The sequence below is a fragment of the Salmo trutta genome, chromosome 37 (genome assembly GCF_901001165.1).
Source record: "Salmo trutta chromosome 37, fSalTru1.1, whole genome shotgun sequence".
Classification (NCBI taxonomy): Eukaryota; Metazoa; Chordata; class Actinopteri; order Salmoniformes; family Salmonidae; genus Salmo; species Salmo trutta.
This window is the reverse complement of record NC_042993.1, coordinates 12,937,405-12,955,381: the sequence shown is the minus strand read 5'-3', so window position 1 is coordinate 12,955,381 and position 17,977 is coordinate 12,937,405. Positions and strand designations below refer to the sequence as shown.

The 17,977-nt window shown below is 41.9% G+C and overlaps 1 protein-coding gene across 8 annotated transcripts in view; it reads right to left on the bottom strand.

Annotated features, from left to right (window-relative positions):
* Positions 1–17,977, bottom strand: part of LOC115176749 (FXYD domain-containing ion transport regulator 6) — a 38,021-nt gene that overhangs the window by 10,228 nt on the left and 9,816 nt on the right. For 3 of the 8 annotated variants that reach the window (XM_029737000.1, XM_029736999.1, XM_029736998.1), the window contains 3 exons: positions 2,154–2,210; positions 1,951–1,977; positions 1,093–1,119 (listed from right to left, as the gene is read on the bottom strand). In XM_029737000.1, coding sequence (XP_029592860.1) covers positions 1,093–1,119; positions 1,951–1,977; positions 2,154–2,205 — 106 coding nt within the window. In that variant the 5' untranslated portion in view covers positions 2,206–2,210. The remainder of the gene's footprint in view (positions 1–1,092; positions 1,120–1,950; positions 1,978–2,153; positions 2,211–17,977) is intronic. The other 5 variants (XM_029737002.1, XM_029737001.1, XM_029737006.1 and 2 more) reach the window with 3 other exon arrangements.

The following is a 17,977-nucleotide window of genomic DNA, read 5'->3' as shown; positions in this document are numbered from 1 at the left end:
TCACATGGATGTCATGTTATCTGATCACCAAACAACAAATACATGACTCCTGCTTCGTTTAGTACAGAGGTAATAGAACCACTTCTTGAAGAATCCAAGGTGTAGTACAATAATCACTGCTCAGCTCTAACAACGAAATGCTCCTCTGATTGGCTCATCTCGTATCTGCTGACATTTTCATTTTGTTTTCTTCTAAAGGATGTCAGAGAATGACAACCCGAGCAAGCAGGGCTTTTTATGGTGCAGCAGAAAAGCCTAATGTCCGACAAACACTTTCGTTTGGTGTCATTCCTCTCCATTACCAGCGGAACTCATATCCTGCCCAAATCACCCTGTTGACTGAGGAGAAAAACTAATGTAGGTCAATCTGCTCAGGAACAAGTCAGCACAACACAACCCAAAGTGCAGTGTAGGACTGCCCAGCGCCACATGCTACTACAATATGAGAGGCTTAGCTGCACTTCAAATGACTGATTACTAAAATCCCTCACATGAGAAAAAGGCTAATCCTGGCCAGGAAAGCAAAGGCTCTTTCTTACACCAGTCTAGATGAGCCCATTTCAAATGAACTGGATTTAATCATAACTTGAAATCCTTACACAATAGTACTTAATATAGTTGCACAATATGCAAGTACAGACAAAGCAAAGCTAGTTACTCTACAGAGAGCCATACACTAGGGCAGGGGTATCAAACTCATTCTATGGAGGGCCTAGTGTCTGCTGGTCTTTGCTTTTTCCTTTCAATTAAGACCTAGACAACCAGGTGAGGGAAGTTCTTTACTAATTAGGGCGGAGCAAAAACCCACAGACACTCATTTCACGGAGGGCTGAGTTCAACACGTGCTCTATGGCAGAGTTTCCCAAACTCGGTCCTGCCACCCCGACGAGGAGTTATTTCAATCAGCTGTGTAGTGCTAGGGGAAAAACCAAAATGGGGACCCCAGGACTGAGTTTGATGAAACCCTGCTATAGGGCAACTGACCAGCCAATAACAAATATGGCTGTGCATTCTCAGTGCCCATTCCAAAACAGACAGCATGTTTCTCATTCCTTTATGACAAGCCCGAGGCATCCAATAAAACAAACTTACCTGGCATGTCCCTGCCTATAGATGACCCTGTTAGTATAGACAGACAGACAGACCAGAGACCAGCTCATTCTTTAATCACTGGCACTCTTAAGACACTACACAGTTCGCTAAAATATGACACTACACACTTTCCTTTATCACATTGCAGTGTCTCCCCTTCATGCATTGGCCGACACTGAAAAATAAATATATATTTATTATGTTGATGTCTGCCCCAGGAAGACCCCATTCATCGCAACCCCCAACCTCCCCCCGCTAACTCTGCCACCACTGCTGAAAAACATCCTGGGGGGAAACAATGCACTGTGAATGACCTTTCCAGTTTCTCTACAGACAGCCATACTCTAGGACAGGGTTTCCCAACCCTCTCCTCTGCCCCTATCCCTCAGACATTTCACACCTTTCTTTTAACCCTAAACGGGCACACCTGGTTCAATTAGTCAACTATTCATCAAGCTTTTGACTAATTGAATCAGGTGTGCCAGTTTAAGGTTAAAACAAAAATATGAAAAGTCTGGGGGGACCAGGCAGTGTTTCCCAACTCCTTTTCCCCCCCTCACCAGCACACATTTTTGTTGTAGCCCAGGACAAAAAAACCCCGCCAAATTCAACTCATCAGGATTCAACAATTAGTTGACAAGTTGAATCAGGTTTGTTTGTCCAGGGCTACAATAAAAATGTGTACTGTAAAAAAAGGGGGGGGGGGGGTATTTGAGGACTGGAGTTGGGAAACACTGCTCTTGGGCAAATGATAAGCCAACAAAGATGGCCATGCATTCTGTGTCCATTCCAAGGCAGACAGACTGCATTTCTCATTCCTTTGACACAACTGAGGCATCCAATGCACTGAAAACGTACCTGGCATCTCCCTGCCAAATCCTGACCCTGTTAGTACAGACAGACCAGAGACCAGCTCATTCTTTAAATCACTAGCACTCTAAATAAAACATTACAGTTCCCTCAACCACACTGTGAATGCTCCTCAGTCACCATTCATGTGCTGGAGTCAAGTATTTTGAGAGAGAAGCTCAAACAAATTAAAGTGAAAGGAAAAATCTCACCCAAGGCAGGAGGAACACAGGAGCATAATACCACCAACAGAGAGAGATCCATGTCACCTGGAGACAAAGGGAAACAACCACCAGAAACATGAAGGACCTCCCAAAGACAACAGACTGGAAGTGTAGGAGAAAAATGGCAAAACAGAAAGCAAATACTTTATTTGAGAACCAAGTTCAATCCCCTGGGGGGACTCAATTGTCATGATACATGACAATTACTTATTTCAAGCATAATGTAATGGAAAGACTGCTATGCTCATAATGAAGAGACATAACAGGCTTACACAGCTGTCCTGACCAGAGGAGTGTTGAAGTTCTGCCACCACCAGTGTCTGACAGGTCTGGTTGTGGGGGGAATAGGTGCATAACGTCAGCCTCGGTGATGAACACATACAGCTTTGTATCTCAGGGGACCAGCAGAGCTAGTCACAACACCCTGCAACTTTAACACTTCACTATCAAAGAAAGGACTGTGCTTGAAATCATACCAATCTCTCTCAGGGAATAGGTACATCTACAGAATTAGCACTTATTCTTGACTTGTTTGTGCCCCTGACCAGCGGGAAGGAATTAAACATTGAGGTGATGCATTCGAATAACCATAACATCTTGTGATCTTATAGCTCACCTGTTATGAAGGCTAGGTTCTGTTGCTGCTAGACTTAAAGAGATCATGGGGGAACTGTTTATGTTATTAGCTCCTGACTCGGGGTAAGGGTAGAGGGGGCTATTTCAGTGTCTGCACCGTAGAACACAGGAATCCTGTCCTGGCAGTATCGAGATGCAGGGAGGAGAAACCCGGGTTGAGTTGCACTTGATATTTGGTCAGGGGGTTAAAGACATACAGTGCCTTCAGAAAGTATTCACAGCCCTTTACTTTTTCTACATTTTGTTGAGTTACAAAGTGGGGTTAAAATGGATTTAATTGTAATTTGTTGTCAACAATCTACACAAATTACCATGTAATGTCAAAGTGGAAGAAAAATTATAACATTCGTAAAATATATACACTGCTCAAAAAAATAAAGGGAACACTTAAACAACACAATGTAACTCCAAGTCAATCACACTTCTGTGAAATCAAACTGTCCACTTTGGAAGCAACACTGATTGACAATAAATTTCACATGCTGTTGTGCAAATGGAATAGACAACAGGTGGAAATTATAGGCAATTAGCAAGACACCCCCAATAAAGGAGTGGTTCTGCAGGTGGGGACCACAGACCACTTCTCAGTTCCTATGCTTCCTGGCTGATGTTTTGGTCACTTTTGAATGCTGGCGGTGCTTTCACTCTAGCGGTAGCATGAGACGGAGTCTACAACCCACACAAGTGACTCAGGTAGTGCAGCTCATCCAGGATGGCACATCAATGCGAGCTGTGGCAAGAAGGTTTGCTGTGTCTGTCAGCGTAGTGTCCAGAGCATGGAGGCGCTACCAGGAGACAGGCCAGTACATCAGGAGACGTGGAGGAGGCCGTAGGAGGGCAACAACCCAGCAGCAGGACCGCTACCTCTGCCTTTGTGCAAGGAGGAGCAGGAGAAGCACTGCCAGACCCCTGCAAAATGACCTCCAGCAGGCCACAAATGTGCATGTGTCTGCTCAAACGGTCAGAAACAGACTCCATGAGGGTGGTATGAGGGCCCGACGTCCACAGGTGGGGGTTGTGCTTACAGCCCAACACCGTGCAGGACGTTTGGCATTTGCCAGAGAACACCAAGATTGGCAAATTCGCCACTGGCGCCCTGTGCACTTCACAGATGAAGCAGGTTCACACTGAGCACGTGACAGACGTGACAGAGTCTAGAGACGCCGTGGAGAACGTTCTGCTGCCTGCAACATCCTCCAGCATGACCGGTTTGGCGGTGGGTCAGTCATGGTGTGGGGTGGCATTTCTTTGGGGGGCCGCACAGCCCTCCATGTGCTCGCCAGAGGTAGCCTGACTGCCATTAGGTACCGAGATGAGATCCTCAGACCCCTTGTGAGACCATATGCTGGTGCGGTTGGCCCTGGGTTCCTCCTAATGCAAGACAATGCTAGACCTCATGTGGCTGGAGTGTGTCAGCAGTTCCTGCAAGAGGAAGGCATTGATGCTATGGACTGGCCCGCCCGTTCCCCAGACCTGAATCCAATTGAGCACATCTGGGACATCATGTCTCGCTCCATCCACCAACGTCACGTTGCACCACAGACTGTCCATGAGTTGGCGGATGCTTTAGTCCAGGTCTGGGAGGAGATCCCTCAGGAGACCATCCGCCACCTCATCAGGAGGCCACACACACTACTGAGCCTCATTTTGACTTGTTTTAAGGACATTACATCAAAGTTGGATCAGCCTGTAGTGTGGTTTTCCACTTTAATTTTGAGTGTGACTCCAAATCCAGACCTCCATGGGTTGATAAATTGGATTTCCATTGATTATTTTTGTGTGATGTTGTTGTCAGCACATTCAACTATGTAAAGAAAAAAGTATTTAATAAGATTATTTCTTTCATTCAGATCTAGGATGTGTTGTTTAAGTGTTCCCTTTATTTTTTTGAGCAGTATATATATATTATATATAGTGAAATAAATTACTAATATATCTTGATTAGGTCAGTATTCAATCCCCTAAGTCAATAAATGTTAGAATCACCTTCGAAGCAATTACAGCCGAGTGTCTTTCTGGGTAAGTTTCTAAGAGCTTTCCACACCTGGATTGTACAACAATTGCCCATTATTCTTTTCAAAATTCTTCAAGCTCTGTCCAATTAGTTGTTGATCATGGCTAGACAACCATTTTCAGGTCTTACCATAGATTTTCAAGTAGATTTAAGTCAACACTGTAACTTGGCCACTCAGGAACATTCACTTTTTTCTTGGTAAGCAACTCCAGAGTAGATTTGGCTTGTGTTTTAGGTTACTCTCTTGCTGAAAGCTGAATTCATCTCCCAGTGTCTGGTGTATAGCAGACAACCAGGTTTTCCTCTAGAATTTTGCCGGTGCTTAGCTCCATTCCATTTATTTTTTTTCCTGAAAAGCTCCCTAGTCCTAAACGATTACAAGCATACCCATAACATGATGCAGCCACCACTATGCTTGAAAATATGGAGAGCGGTACTCAGTAATGTGCTGTATTGGATTTGCCCCAAACAAAACACTTTGTATTCATGACAAAAAGTGAATTGCTTCACCACATTCTTTGCAGTATTACTTTAGTGCCTTGTTGCAAACAGGATTATTTTTTGGAATATGTTTATTCTGTACAGGCTTCCTTCTTTTCACTGTTAATTAGGTTAATATTGTGAAATAACTACAATAACTACAATCCCCAGTTCTCTCCTATAACAGCCATTAAGCTCAGTAACTGTTAAAATCACCACTGGCCTCATGGTGAAATCTCTGAGTGGTTTCCTTCCTTTCCGGCAACTGAGTTAGGAACGACGCCTATATCTTGTAGTGACTGGGTGTATTGATACACCATCCAAAGTGTAATAAATAACTTCACCATGCTTAAAGGGATATTCAATGTGTGCTTTAAAAAAAAGTATACATTCTTTGACCCATCTACCAGTATGGGTCACCCTTCTTTGCGAGGCATTGGAAAACTTCCCTGGTCTTTGTGTTTGAAATTCATTCTTCGACTGAGGGACCTTACAGATAATTGTATGTGTGGGGTACAGATAAGGTTGTCATTCAAAAAAATTATGTTAAACACTTTTATTGCACACAGAGTGAGTCCATGCAACGTGTTAAGGGACTGGCTAAACACATTTTTTACTCCTGAACTTATTTAGGCTTGCCATAACAAAGGAGTTGAATAATTATTGACTCAAGAAATTTCCACTTTTCATTTTTAATTAATTTGTAAAAAAAGAAATAGAAAACATAATTCCACTTTCACATTATGGGGTATTGTGTGTAAGCCAGTGACAAACAAATCTAAGTTTCATCCATTTGAAATTCAGTATGTAACAAAAAAACTTGGAAAAAGTTCTAGTGGTGTGAATACTTTTGAAGGCACTGTAACTTAGCTTTTTTTCTCAGCTGGAATGTGCAGTCACTGCTCATGACGGCATGCCGCATACCGCTACAGTCTGTTGTTCACACATAGACCATTCTTTCTACAGATGTTCGTCCAAGCCCTTCTTCTAGATTTTCCCATCATGTGTTTACCGGTCGTGGCTCTTAAACCAAAACTCCCACACTCGAGTGTTGTTTGTGGAGGCATTGGCACCCTAGGCAGAAAGTGTCCTGAGTTTTGTTACAGATAGCAGATACAGTTCAAGTCGGAAGTGTACATACACCTTAGCCAAATACATTTAAACTCGGTTTTTCACAATTCCTGACATTTAATCCTAGTAATAATTCCCTGTTTTAGGTCAGCTAGGATCACCACTTTATTTTAAGAATGTGAAATGTCAAAATAATTGCAGAGAGAATGATTTATGTCAGCTTTTATTTCTTTCATCACATTCCCAGTGGGCCAGAAGTTTACATACACTCAATTAGTATTTGGTAGCATTGCCTTTAAATTGTTTAACTTGGGTCAAACGTTTTGGGTAGCCTTCCACAAGCTTCCCACAATAAGTTGGGTGAATTTTGGCCCATTCCTCCTGACAGAGCTGGTGTAACTGAGTCAGGTTTGTAAGCCTCCTTGCTCGCACACACTTTTTCAGTTCTTCCCACAAATGTCCTATAGGATTGAGGTCAGGGCTTTGTGATGGCCACTCCAATACCTTGACTTTGTTGTCCTTAAGCCATTTTGCCACAACTTTGGAAGTATGCTTGGGGTCATTGTCCATTTGGAGACGCATCTACGACCAAGCTTTAACTTCCTGACTGATGTCTTGAGATGTTGCTTCAATATATCCACATAATTTCCCTCTTCCCTCATGATGCCATCTATTTTGTGAAGTGCACCAGTCTCTCCTGCAGCAAAGCACCCCCACAACATGCTGCCACCCCTGTGTTTCACGGCTGGGATGGTGTTCTTCGGCTTGCAAGCCTCCCCCTTTTTCCTCCAAACATAACGATGGTCATTATGGCCAAACAGTTCCATTTCTGTTTCATCTGACCAAAGGACATTTCCCCAAAAAGTACAAACTTTGTCCACATGTGCAGTTGCAAACCGTAGTCTGGCTTTTTATGGCGGTTTTGGAGCAGTGGCTTCTTCCTTGCTGAGCGGCCTTTCAGGTTATGTAAATATAGGTACTTTTGTAGCTGTTTCCTCCAACATCTTCACAAGGTCCTTTTTGCTGTTGTTGTGGGATTGATTTGCACTTTTCGCACCAAAGTACGTTTATCTCTAGGAGACAGAATGCGTCTCCTTCCTGAGCAGTATGACGGCTGTGTGGTCCCATGGTGTTTATACTTGCATACTATTGTTTGTGCAGATGAACGTGGTACCTTCAGGCATTTGGAAATTGCTGAAAGGATGAACCAGACTTGTGGAGGTCTACAAGGTCTTGGCTGATTTCTTTTGATTTCCCCATGAATGTCAAGCAAAGTGGAACTGAGTTTGAAGGTAGGACTTGAAATACATCCACAGGTACACCTCCAATTGACTCAAATTATGTCAATTAGCCTATCAGAAGCTTCTAAAGCCATGACATCATTTTCTGGAATTTCCAAAGCTGTTTAATAACCTGTTTGGGCTAGGGGGCAGTATTGAGAATTTTGGAAAAAAATATGTGCCCATTTTTAACTGCCTCCTACACCAACTCAGAAGCTAGAATATGCATATTATTGTTCAGGTTTGGATAGAAAACACTCTGAATTTTCTAAAACAGTTTGAATGGTGTCTGTAAGTATAACAAAACTCATATTGCAGGCAAAAACCTGTGAAAAATAGATTTAAAAAAAATGTGAATTTTGTGACTGAACTATTTAGTGTCATTGTTTTTCTCACCATAGTGAGAAAGGATTCAGTTCGCAACTCCTACGGCTTCCACTAGATGTCAACGATCTTTATAAAGTTGTTTGAAGCATCTGTGATGAACAGGGAGCAAATTAGAATGCAAGGAAGTTGACACGTCATCACTTCATTTTTTGCGCCTGCGCATAAATCTGAGAAGAGTGTCTTTGTCATAATCGTTTATTCTAGACACTTGATAGGTTGTGTGAAAATATTACTGATGTTTACTGATGTTTCACGTTAAAAATGGACCAAAAGATTAATGCTAAACAACGTTTGACATGTTTGAACAAACGTAAATAGATTATTTACTAGGTTTTTTTTAGCTTTTCGGCGTGACTTTACACCTACCAACTCGTTTTGTGGGAGCCTACTGAACGCTAACTATTTGGTGTTATTTGGATATAAATTATGAACTTTGTCAAAAGAAACCACATTTGTTCTGGACCTGGGATCCCTGGCACTGCCTTCTGATGGAGATAATCAAAGGTAAGGGGATATTTACAATGTTATTTATCGATATTAGATGATGCTAACTGTATAGCTTAGCTTATAGCTTAGCTTATTGTTCTTAGCATAGTACCCAGTTTATTGCAAAATGTGATTTCCCAGTAAAGTTATTTTGAGATCTGGCCATTCGGTAGCAATTACGAGATGATAATATATTATTCTTTGAATGACAATATTATAATTTACCAATGTTTTCGAATAGTAATTCCGTGATTTGTAATGCTGGATTCACTGGGAGCATTCGAGCCGAAAAAAATTCTGAATTTCACCGCGACTGTAAATGCTGTTTTTGATGGAACTAAAAATGCATGTATTGTATAACATAATGTCCTATGAGTGTCATCTGATGCAGATTGTCAAAGGTAAGTGCATAATTCTAGCTAGTTTTCTGTCGATGCCCTTCTTTGAATTTGCTAAACATTACACACAGCTATTGTCAATGTACTCTCCTAACATAACCTAACTTTATGCATTCTCCGAAAAGCCTCTTGGAAAATCGGACAGCGTGGTTAGATTTAGGAGATGTGTATCTTTCAAATGGAGGAAAATAGTTGATTATTTGAGTATTTGAAATGATTACTCTTGCAGTTTTGAATTCCCCGCCATGGTCACATGACAATGAATCCCAATACCGGGATAAGATCCTGCCCCCTGGCCTCAACAGGTTTTAAACAAAATCTTGTTTGTTGGAGTGCTGCAGAAAAAGTTACTCAACTGACACTAATCTCTAGGGAACTGTGAGCATATTTGATTCATGTGCAGAACATGAATGTGGGATTTTGGGAGAATTGAACGGTGAACATACAAATTAGCCATATTATACAGTGGGGGAAAAAAGTATTTGATCCCCTGCTGATTTTGTACGTTTGCCCACTGACAAAGAAAGGATCAGTCTATAATTTTAATGGTAGGTTGATTTGAACAGCGAGAGACAGAATAACAACAAAAATATCCAGAAAAACACATGTCAAAAATGTTATAAATTGATTTGCATTTTAAGGAGGGTCGTGGATTATGTATTCTTTGCATCACCTGTCATATGAAGTCACTGTCCAACTTCTGTACAACTGAAATATGATAATTAAGAACTACTCTGGCAGCAGATGAGGTGGCAGAAGTCATACTATACATTATGTGGACTTCCATATGAAGGAATACCATACTGTGATGGGCATCAGATGGCCGTCACTGTAGTTAATATAATAATATGACAGTGATTAAAACGATTAGCCCCATTGACTCTGATCAGAGCCCATCTTTTGGCACAGACCCTCTGTTCCACCCCTAGCCCAAGGCATAGAGAAGCTGTTCCATACGGCGACTATAACTACTCATACTTACGGTTTCTGAATTGGAGCAGTGTGGAATGGTTAAGAGAGAAACAGGGATTTAAACACTCAAACCAGGGTTTAAGAACGGGATTAACAACAAAGGACTGCCAATCAATATCTTAATCTACCAAATTCTGCAAGAGTTATAACAAAGGCCAATAATCGTGTTTGTTACAGCATTCTACTTTAAAGAAGACTAGGCTCACCCTCAAGTAAACAAAGTTTAAACTAAGTTATTCTTAGAAAATACTTTTAACCTCAGTCATGGTTTTCATCTAGCCCATTAGGCTATAGATAGCTACTCTCATGCCTAGAGAGTTGTGAGGTTATTGCATTTTGCCTGAACTGAAAAGGACAAATAAAAAGTAAGAAAAGTAGACTAGCCTACTACAAGCACCGAAACTGTTAACCCAGTCAGTTTTGAACATTTATGGTACAGCAGGCCTATGCCAACTGGTAGATTGTGGCCCGAATTTGGCTCCCGGGCGATTTAATTTGGCCACCTAAGTATTCTGAGCAACAAGAAAAGTTTTACAAAATGACTTTTGTTGGACATAAAATACTGTAAAAACTAAAGCAAATCGGCTCTAAGTGATTTTAATTTTGTAAATCTGTTATAAAGTATTCCCACGCATAATAGAGAGATATGTGACCATATACAAATTTAAGCAAGGTTTGAAATTATTATGTTTTACTCAAATATTATACACCACATGACCAAAGGTATGTGGACACCTGCTGGTCCCCCCTTCGCTGCTACAACAGCCTACACTCTTCTGGGAAGGCTTTCCACTACATGTTGGAACATTGCAGCAGGGTCTTGCTTCCATTCAGCCACAAAAGCATTAGTGAAGTCGGGCACTGATGTTGGGCAATTAGGCCTGGCTCGCAGTCTGCGTTTCAATTCATCTCAAATGTGTTTGATGGGGTTGAGGTCAGGGCTCTGTGCAGGCCAGTCAAGTCTTCCACACCGATCTCGACAGACAATTTCTGTATGGACTTCGCTTTGTGCATGGGGGGATTGTCATGCTAAAACAGGAAAGGGCCTTCCCCAAACTGGTGCCACAAAGGGAGGACAGAATCGTCTAGAATGTCAGTGTTAAGATCCCCCTTCACTGGAACTACGGGGCCTAGCCCAAACCATGAAAAACAGCCCCAGACCGTTATTTCTCCTCCACCAAATGTTATAATTGGCACTGTGCATTCGGGCAGGTGGTGTTCTCCTGGCATCTCCCAAACCCAAGTTAGTCCATTGGACTGCCAGATGGTGATTCGTGAATTTTCACTCCAGAGAACTGCCAACTAGCAAGTGTATTCACTGACATTGTCAACCTCTCACTGACAGAGTCTGTAATGCCTACATGTTTGCTCTTTATTTAACCATCTTACATATAAAACCTTATTTGTTCATGGAAAATTGTGAATAACTCGCCACAGGTTAATGAGAAGGGTTTGCTTGAAAGGATGCACATAACTCTGCAATGTTGGGTTGTACTGGAGAGAGTCTCGGTCTTAAATCATTTTTCACAGACAGTCTGTGCCTGTATTTAGCGTTCATGCTAGTGAGGGCCGAGAATCCACTCTCACATAGGTACGTGTTTTCACATACAGTGAGGGAAAAAAAAGTATTTGATCCCCTGCTGATTTTGTACGTTTGCCCACTGACAAAGAAATGATCAGTCTATAATTTTAATGGTAGGTTTATTTGAACAGTGAGAGACAGAATAACAACAAAAAAATCCAGAAAAACACATGTCAAAAATGTTATAAAATGATTTGCATTTTAATGAGGGAAATAAGTATTTGACCCCTCTACAAAACATGACTTAGTACTTGGTGGCAAAACCCTTATTGGCAATCACAGAGGTCAGACGTTTCTTGTAGTTGGCCACCAGGTTTGCACACATCTCAGGAGGGATTTTGTCCCACTCCTCTTTGCAGATCTTCTCCAAGTCATTAAGGTTTCGAGGCTGACGTTTGGCAACTCGAACCTCCAGCTCCCTCCACAGATTTTCTATGGGATTAAGGTCTGGAGACTGGCTAGGCCACTCCAGGACCTTAATGTGCTTCTTCTTGAGCAACTCCTTTGTTGCCTTGGCTGTGTGTTTTGGGTCATTGTCTTGCTGGAATAACCATCCACGACCCATTTTCAATGCCCTGGCTGAGGGAAGGAGGTTCTCACCCAAGATTTGATTTGACGGTACATGGCCCCGTCCATCGTCCTTTGATGCAGTAAAGTTGTCCTGTCCCCTTAGCAGAAAAACACCCCCAAAGCATAATGTTTCCACCTCCATGTTTGACAGTGGGGATGGTGTTCTTGGGGTCATAGGCAGCATTCCTCCTCCTCCAAACACGGCGAGTTGAGTTGCTGCCAAAGAGCTCCATTTTGGTCTCATCTGACCACAACACTTTCACCCAGTTGTCCTTTGAATCATTCAGATGTTCATTGGCAAACTTCAGAGGGGCATGTATATGTGCTTTCTTGAGCAGGGAGACCTTGCGGGCGCTGCAGGATTTCAGTCCTTCACGGCGTAGTGTGTTACCAATTGTTTTCTTGGTGACTATGGTCCCAGCTGCCTTGAGATCATTGACAAGATCCTCCCGTGTAGTTCTGGGCTGATTCCTCACCATTCTCATGATCATTGCAACTCCACGAGGTGAGATCTTGCATGGAGCCCCAGGCCGAGGGAGATTGACCGTTCTTTTGTGTTTCTTCCATTTGCGAATAATTGCACCAACTGTTGTCACCTTCTCACCAAGCTGCTTGGCGATGGTCTTGTAGCCCATTCCAGCCTTGTGTAGGTCTACAATCTTGTCCCTGACATCCTTGGAGAGCTCTTTGGTCTTGGCCATGGTGGAGAGTTTGGAATCTGATTGATTGCTTCTGTGGACAGGTGTCTTTTATACAGGTAACAAGCTGAGATTAGGAGCACTCCCTTTAAGAGTGTGCTCCTAATCTCAGCTCGTTGCCTGTGTAAAAAGACATCTGGGAGCCAGAAATCTTTCTGATTGAGAGGGGGTCAAATACTTATTTCCCTCATTAAAATGCAAATCAATTTATAACATTTTTGACATGCGTTTTTCTGGATTTTTTTGTTGTTCTGTGTCTCACTGTTCAAATAAACCTACCATTAAAATTATAGACTGATCATTTCTTTGTCAGTGGGCAAATGTACAAAATCAGCAGGGGATCAAATACCTTTTACCCTCACTGTAGGTATGTGTTTGCAAAGGGCATCAGTGTCCAAAAATCCAAAAATCTGGTAGTGGCTTCTGATTAAATTCAATTTTCACAGAACCGCTTGTTGCAATTTTGATGAGGTTCTCTTATTCAGACATCGGTAAGTGGACTGAGGGCAGGGCATGAAAGAGATAACGAATCCAGTTGTTTGTGTCATCCGTACCTGCGTAATTGTGCACCCAACTCACTCAGGTGCTTCGCAATATCACATTTGACATTGTCCGTAAGCTTGAGTTCATTTGCACACACAAAAATCATACAATGATGGAAAGACCTGTGTGTTGTTCTTGTTAATAATGCAGACAGAGAAGCACTCCAACGTCTGTTGCTTTTATATGTCTTACTAATCTAAAGTCATCTTAATTCACGCTTTAAAAAACTCCTGTGGCTTATTTTTCAAATTGGCAAGTTTTGCTTCTAAATGTCTGCGCCAGAGTGAAGGTTCCCGCAAGAGAGTAACGGTTAATGTGATTGGATGTTAATTATTTGACTAGGCTAGCTGTATTTGACATTGCGTTGTTATTTCGCTGAACACTAGATGGTTTAATTTTATTTTTGGCAGTGAAGCGAGGCTACTCAGTCGAAAATACAACCTCACCCAAATGTATAGCCATGTTGGAAAATATAAACGGACTGTTTAAAAATGTGAAGAATTATATATATATTTTTTTATTCGCATACCACCCCAACAGATCACACAATCTCAATCGCACTCCACACTGCCCTTTCCCACCTGGACAAAAGGAACACCTATGTGAGAATGCTTTTCATTGACTACAGCTCAGCATTCAACACCATAGTGCCAACAAAGCTCATCACTAATCTAAGGACCCTGGGACTAAACACCTCCCTGCAACTGGATCCTGGACTTCCCCTTCTGTACTTCCTGTTCAAACACGACTCCAACACCATCATTAACCTGTCTGGGCTAGGGGGCAGTATTTTCACGGCCGGATAAAAAACATACCCGATTTAAACTGGTTACTACTCTTGCCCAGAAACGAGAATGTGCATATTATTAGTAGATTTGGATAGAAAGCACTGAAGTTTCTAAAACTGTTTGAATGGTGTCTGTGAGTATAACAGAACTCATATGGCAGGCAAAAACCAGAGAAAATTACAAGCAGGAAGTGGCCTGTCTGCGATTTTGTAGTTCTCCCTTTGCTTCTCTATTGAAACTACAGTGCCCACTTTCTAAGGCTTCCATTGGCTCTCTAAAGCGTTCAGAAAGCGGATTGACGTGTCTCCTGTCTCCGGGCAGATAACAGGAGCACAGTTTGTCAGTGGTCTGCCTGGTGGCTAAGAGATGGGAAATGCGCATTCACGAGACTTCGCCATTTTTTCTCTTCCTTTTTGAATGTCCGGTTGGAATTGTCCGGTTGGAATATTATCGATAACTGGAATTGTCCGGTTGGAAGCATTGTCCGGTTGGAATATTATCGCTATTTTACGAGAAAAAATACCATAAAAATTGATTTTTAACAGCGTTTGACATGCTTCTAAGTACGGTAAAGGAACATTTTGAACAAACAAAACGGGGATATTTGCACATAACTATGGATTATTTGGAACAAAAACAACATTTGTTGTGGAAGTAGCAGTCCTGGGAGTGCATTCTTACAAAGAACAGCAAAGGTAATCCAATTTTTCTAATAGTAATTCTGAGTTTAGGTTGCCCCAAACTTGGCGGGTGTCAAATTAGCTAGCCGTGATGGCTGAGCTATGTACTCAGAATATTGCAAAATGTGCTTTCGCCGAAAAGCTATTTTAAAATCTGACATCGCGATTGCATAAAGGAGTTCTTTGTCTATAATTCTTTAAATAATTGTTATGTATTTTGTCAACGTTTATCATGAGTAATTTAGTAAATTCACTGGAAGTTTAATAAGATAATTGGCCCTCTTTTTGGGACTCACCCACAAACAGGACCAAGCCTGGCCTGTTGAGGAGTGACGGACTCCATCCTAGCTGGAGGGGTGCTCTCATCTTATCTACGAACGTAGACAGGGCTCTAACTCCTCTAGCTCCACAATGAAATAGGGTGCAGGCCAGGCAGCAGGCTGTTAGCCAGCCTGCCAGCTTAGTGGAGTCTGCCACTAGCACAGTCAGTGTAGTCAGCTCAGCTATCCCCATTGAGACCGTGTCTGTGCCTCGAACTAGGTTGGGCAAAATTAAAGATGGCGGTGTTCGCCTTAGCAATCTCACTAGTATAAAGACCTCCTCCATCCCTGCCATTATTGAAAGAGATTGTGATACTTCACATCTCAAAATTGGGTTACTTAATGTTAGATCCCTCACTTCAAAGGCAGTTATAGTCAATGAACTAATCACTGATCATAATCTTGATGAGATTGGCCTGACTGAAACATGGCTTAAACCTGATGAATTTACTGTGTTAAATGAGGCCTCATCCCCTGGTTACACTAGTGACCATATCCCCCGTGCATCCGGCAAAGGCGGAGGTGTTGCTAACATTTACGATAGCAAATTTCAATTTACAAAAAAAAAACAACGACGCTTGTCTTTTGAGCTTCTAGTCATGAAATCTATGCAGCCTACTCAATCACTTTTTATAGCTACTGTTTACAGGCCTCCTGGGCCATATGCAGTGTTCCTTACTGAGTTCCCTGAATTCCTATCGGATCTTGTAGTCATAGCAGATAATATTCAAATTTTTGGTGACTTTAACATTCACATGGAAAAGTCCACAGACCCACTCCAAAAGGCTTTCGGAGCCATCATCGACTCAGTGGGTTTTGTCCAACATGTCTCTGGACCTTCTCACTGCCACAGTCATACTCTGGACCTAGTTTTGTCCTATGGAATAAATGTTGTGGATCTTAATGTTTTTCCTCATAATCCTGGACTATCGGACCACCATTTTATTGCGTTTACAATTGCAACAAATAATCTGCTCAGACCCCAACCAAGGAAGATTAAAAGTCGTGCTATAAATTCTCAGACAACCCAAAGATTCCTTGATGCCCTTCCAGACTCCCTCTGCCTACCCAAGGACGTCAGAGGACAAGAATCAGTTAACCACCTAACCGAGGAACTCAATTCAACCTTGCGCAATACCCTAGATGCAGTTGCACCCCTAAAAACTAAAAACATTTGTCATAAGAAACTAGCTCCCTGGTATACAGAAAATACACGAGCTCTGAAGCAAGCTTCCAGAAAATTGGAACGGAAATGGCGCCACACCAAACTGGAAGTCTTCCGACTAGCTTGGAAAGACAGTACAGTGCAGTATCGAAGAGCCCTCACTGCTGCTCAATCATCCTATTTTTCAAACTTAATTGAGGAAAATAAGAACAATCCGAAATGTATTTTTGATACTGTCGCAAAGCTAACTAAAAAGCAGCATTCCCCAAGAGAGGATGGCTCTCACTTCAGCAGTAATGAATTCATGAACTTCTTTGAGGAAAAGATCATGATCATTAGAAAGAAAATTACGGACTCCTCTTTAAATATGCGTATTCCTCCAAAGCTCCATTGTCCTGAGTCTGCACAACTCTGCCAGGACCTAGGATCAAGGGAGACACTAAAGTGTTTTAGTACTATATCTCTTGACACAATGATGAAAATAATCATGGCCTCTAAACCTTCAAGCTGCATAATGGACCCTATTCCAACTAAACTACTGAAAGAGCTGCTTCCTGTGCTTGGCCCTCCTATGTTGAACATAATAAACGGCTCTCTATCCACCGGATGTGTACCAAACTCACTAAAAGTGGCAGTAATAAAGCCTCTCTTGAAAAAGCCAAATCTTGACCCAGAAATTATAAAAAACTATCGGCCTATATCGAATCCTCCATTCCTTTGAAAAATGTTGAAAAAGCTGTTGCGCAGCAACTCACTGCCTTCCTGAAGACAAACAATGTATACGAAACGCTTCAGTCTGGTTTTAGACCCCATAATAGCACTGAGACTGCACTTGTGAAGGTGGTAAATTACCTTTTAATGACGTCAGACCGAGGCTCTGCATCGGTCCTCGTGCTCCTAGATCTTAGTGCTGCTTTTCGATCACCACATTCTTTTGGAGAGATTGGAAACCCAAATTGGTCTACATGGAGAAGTTCTGGCCTGGTTTAGATCTTATCTGTCGGAAAGATATCAGTTTGTCTCTGTGAATGGTTTGTCCTCTGACAAATCAACTGTACATTTCGGTGTTCCTCAAGGTTCCGTTTTAGGACCACTATTGTTTTCACTATATATTTTACCTCTTGGGGATGTCATTCGAAAACATAATGTTAAATTTCACTGCTATGCGGATGACACACAGCTGTACATTTCAATGAAACATGGTGAAGCCCCAAAATCGCCCTCGCTAGAAGCCTGTGTCTCAGACATAAGGAAGTGAATGGCTGCAAACGTTCTACTTTTAAACTCGGACAAAACAGAGATGCTTGTTCTAGGTTCCAAGAAATAAAAGAGATCTTCTGTTGAATCTGACAATTAAATCTGGATGGTTGTACAGTCGTCTCAAATAAAACTGTGAAGGACCTCGGCGTTACTCTGGACACCGATCTCTCTTTTGAAGAACATATCAAGACTGTTTCAAGGACAGCTTTTTTCCATCTATGTAACATTGCAAAAATCAGAAACTTTCTGTCCAAAAATGACGCAGAAAAATTAATCCATGCTTTTGTTACTTCTAGGCTCGACTACTGCAATGCTCTACTTTCCGGCTACCCGGATAAAGCACTAAACAAACTTCAGTTAGTGCTAAATACGGCTGCTAGAATCCTGACTAGAACCAAAAAATTTGATCATATTACTCCAGTGCTAGCTTCCCTACACTGGCTTCCTGTTAAGGCAAGGGCTGATTTCAAGGTTTTACTGCT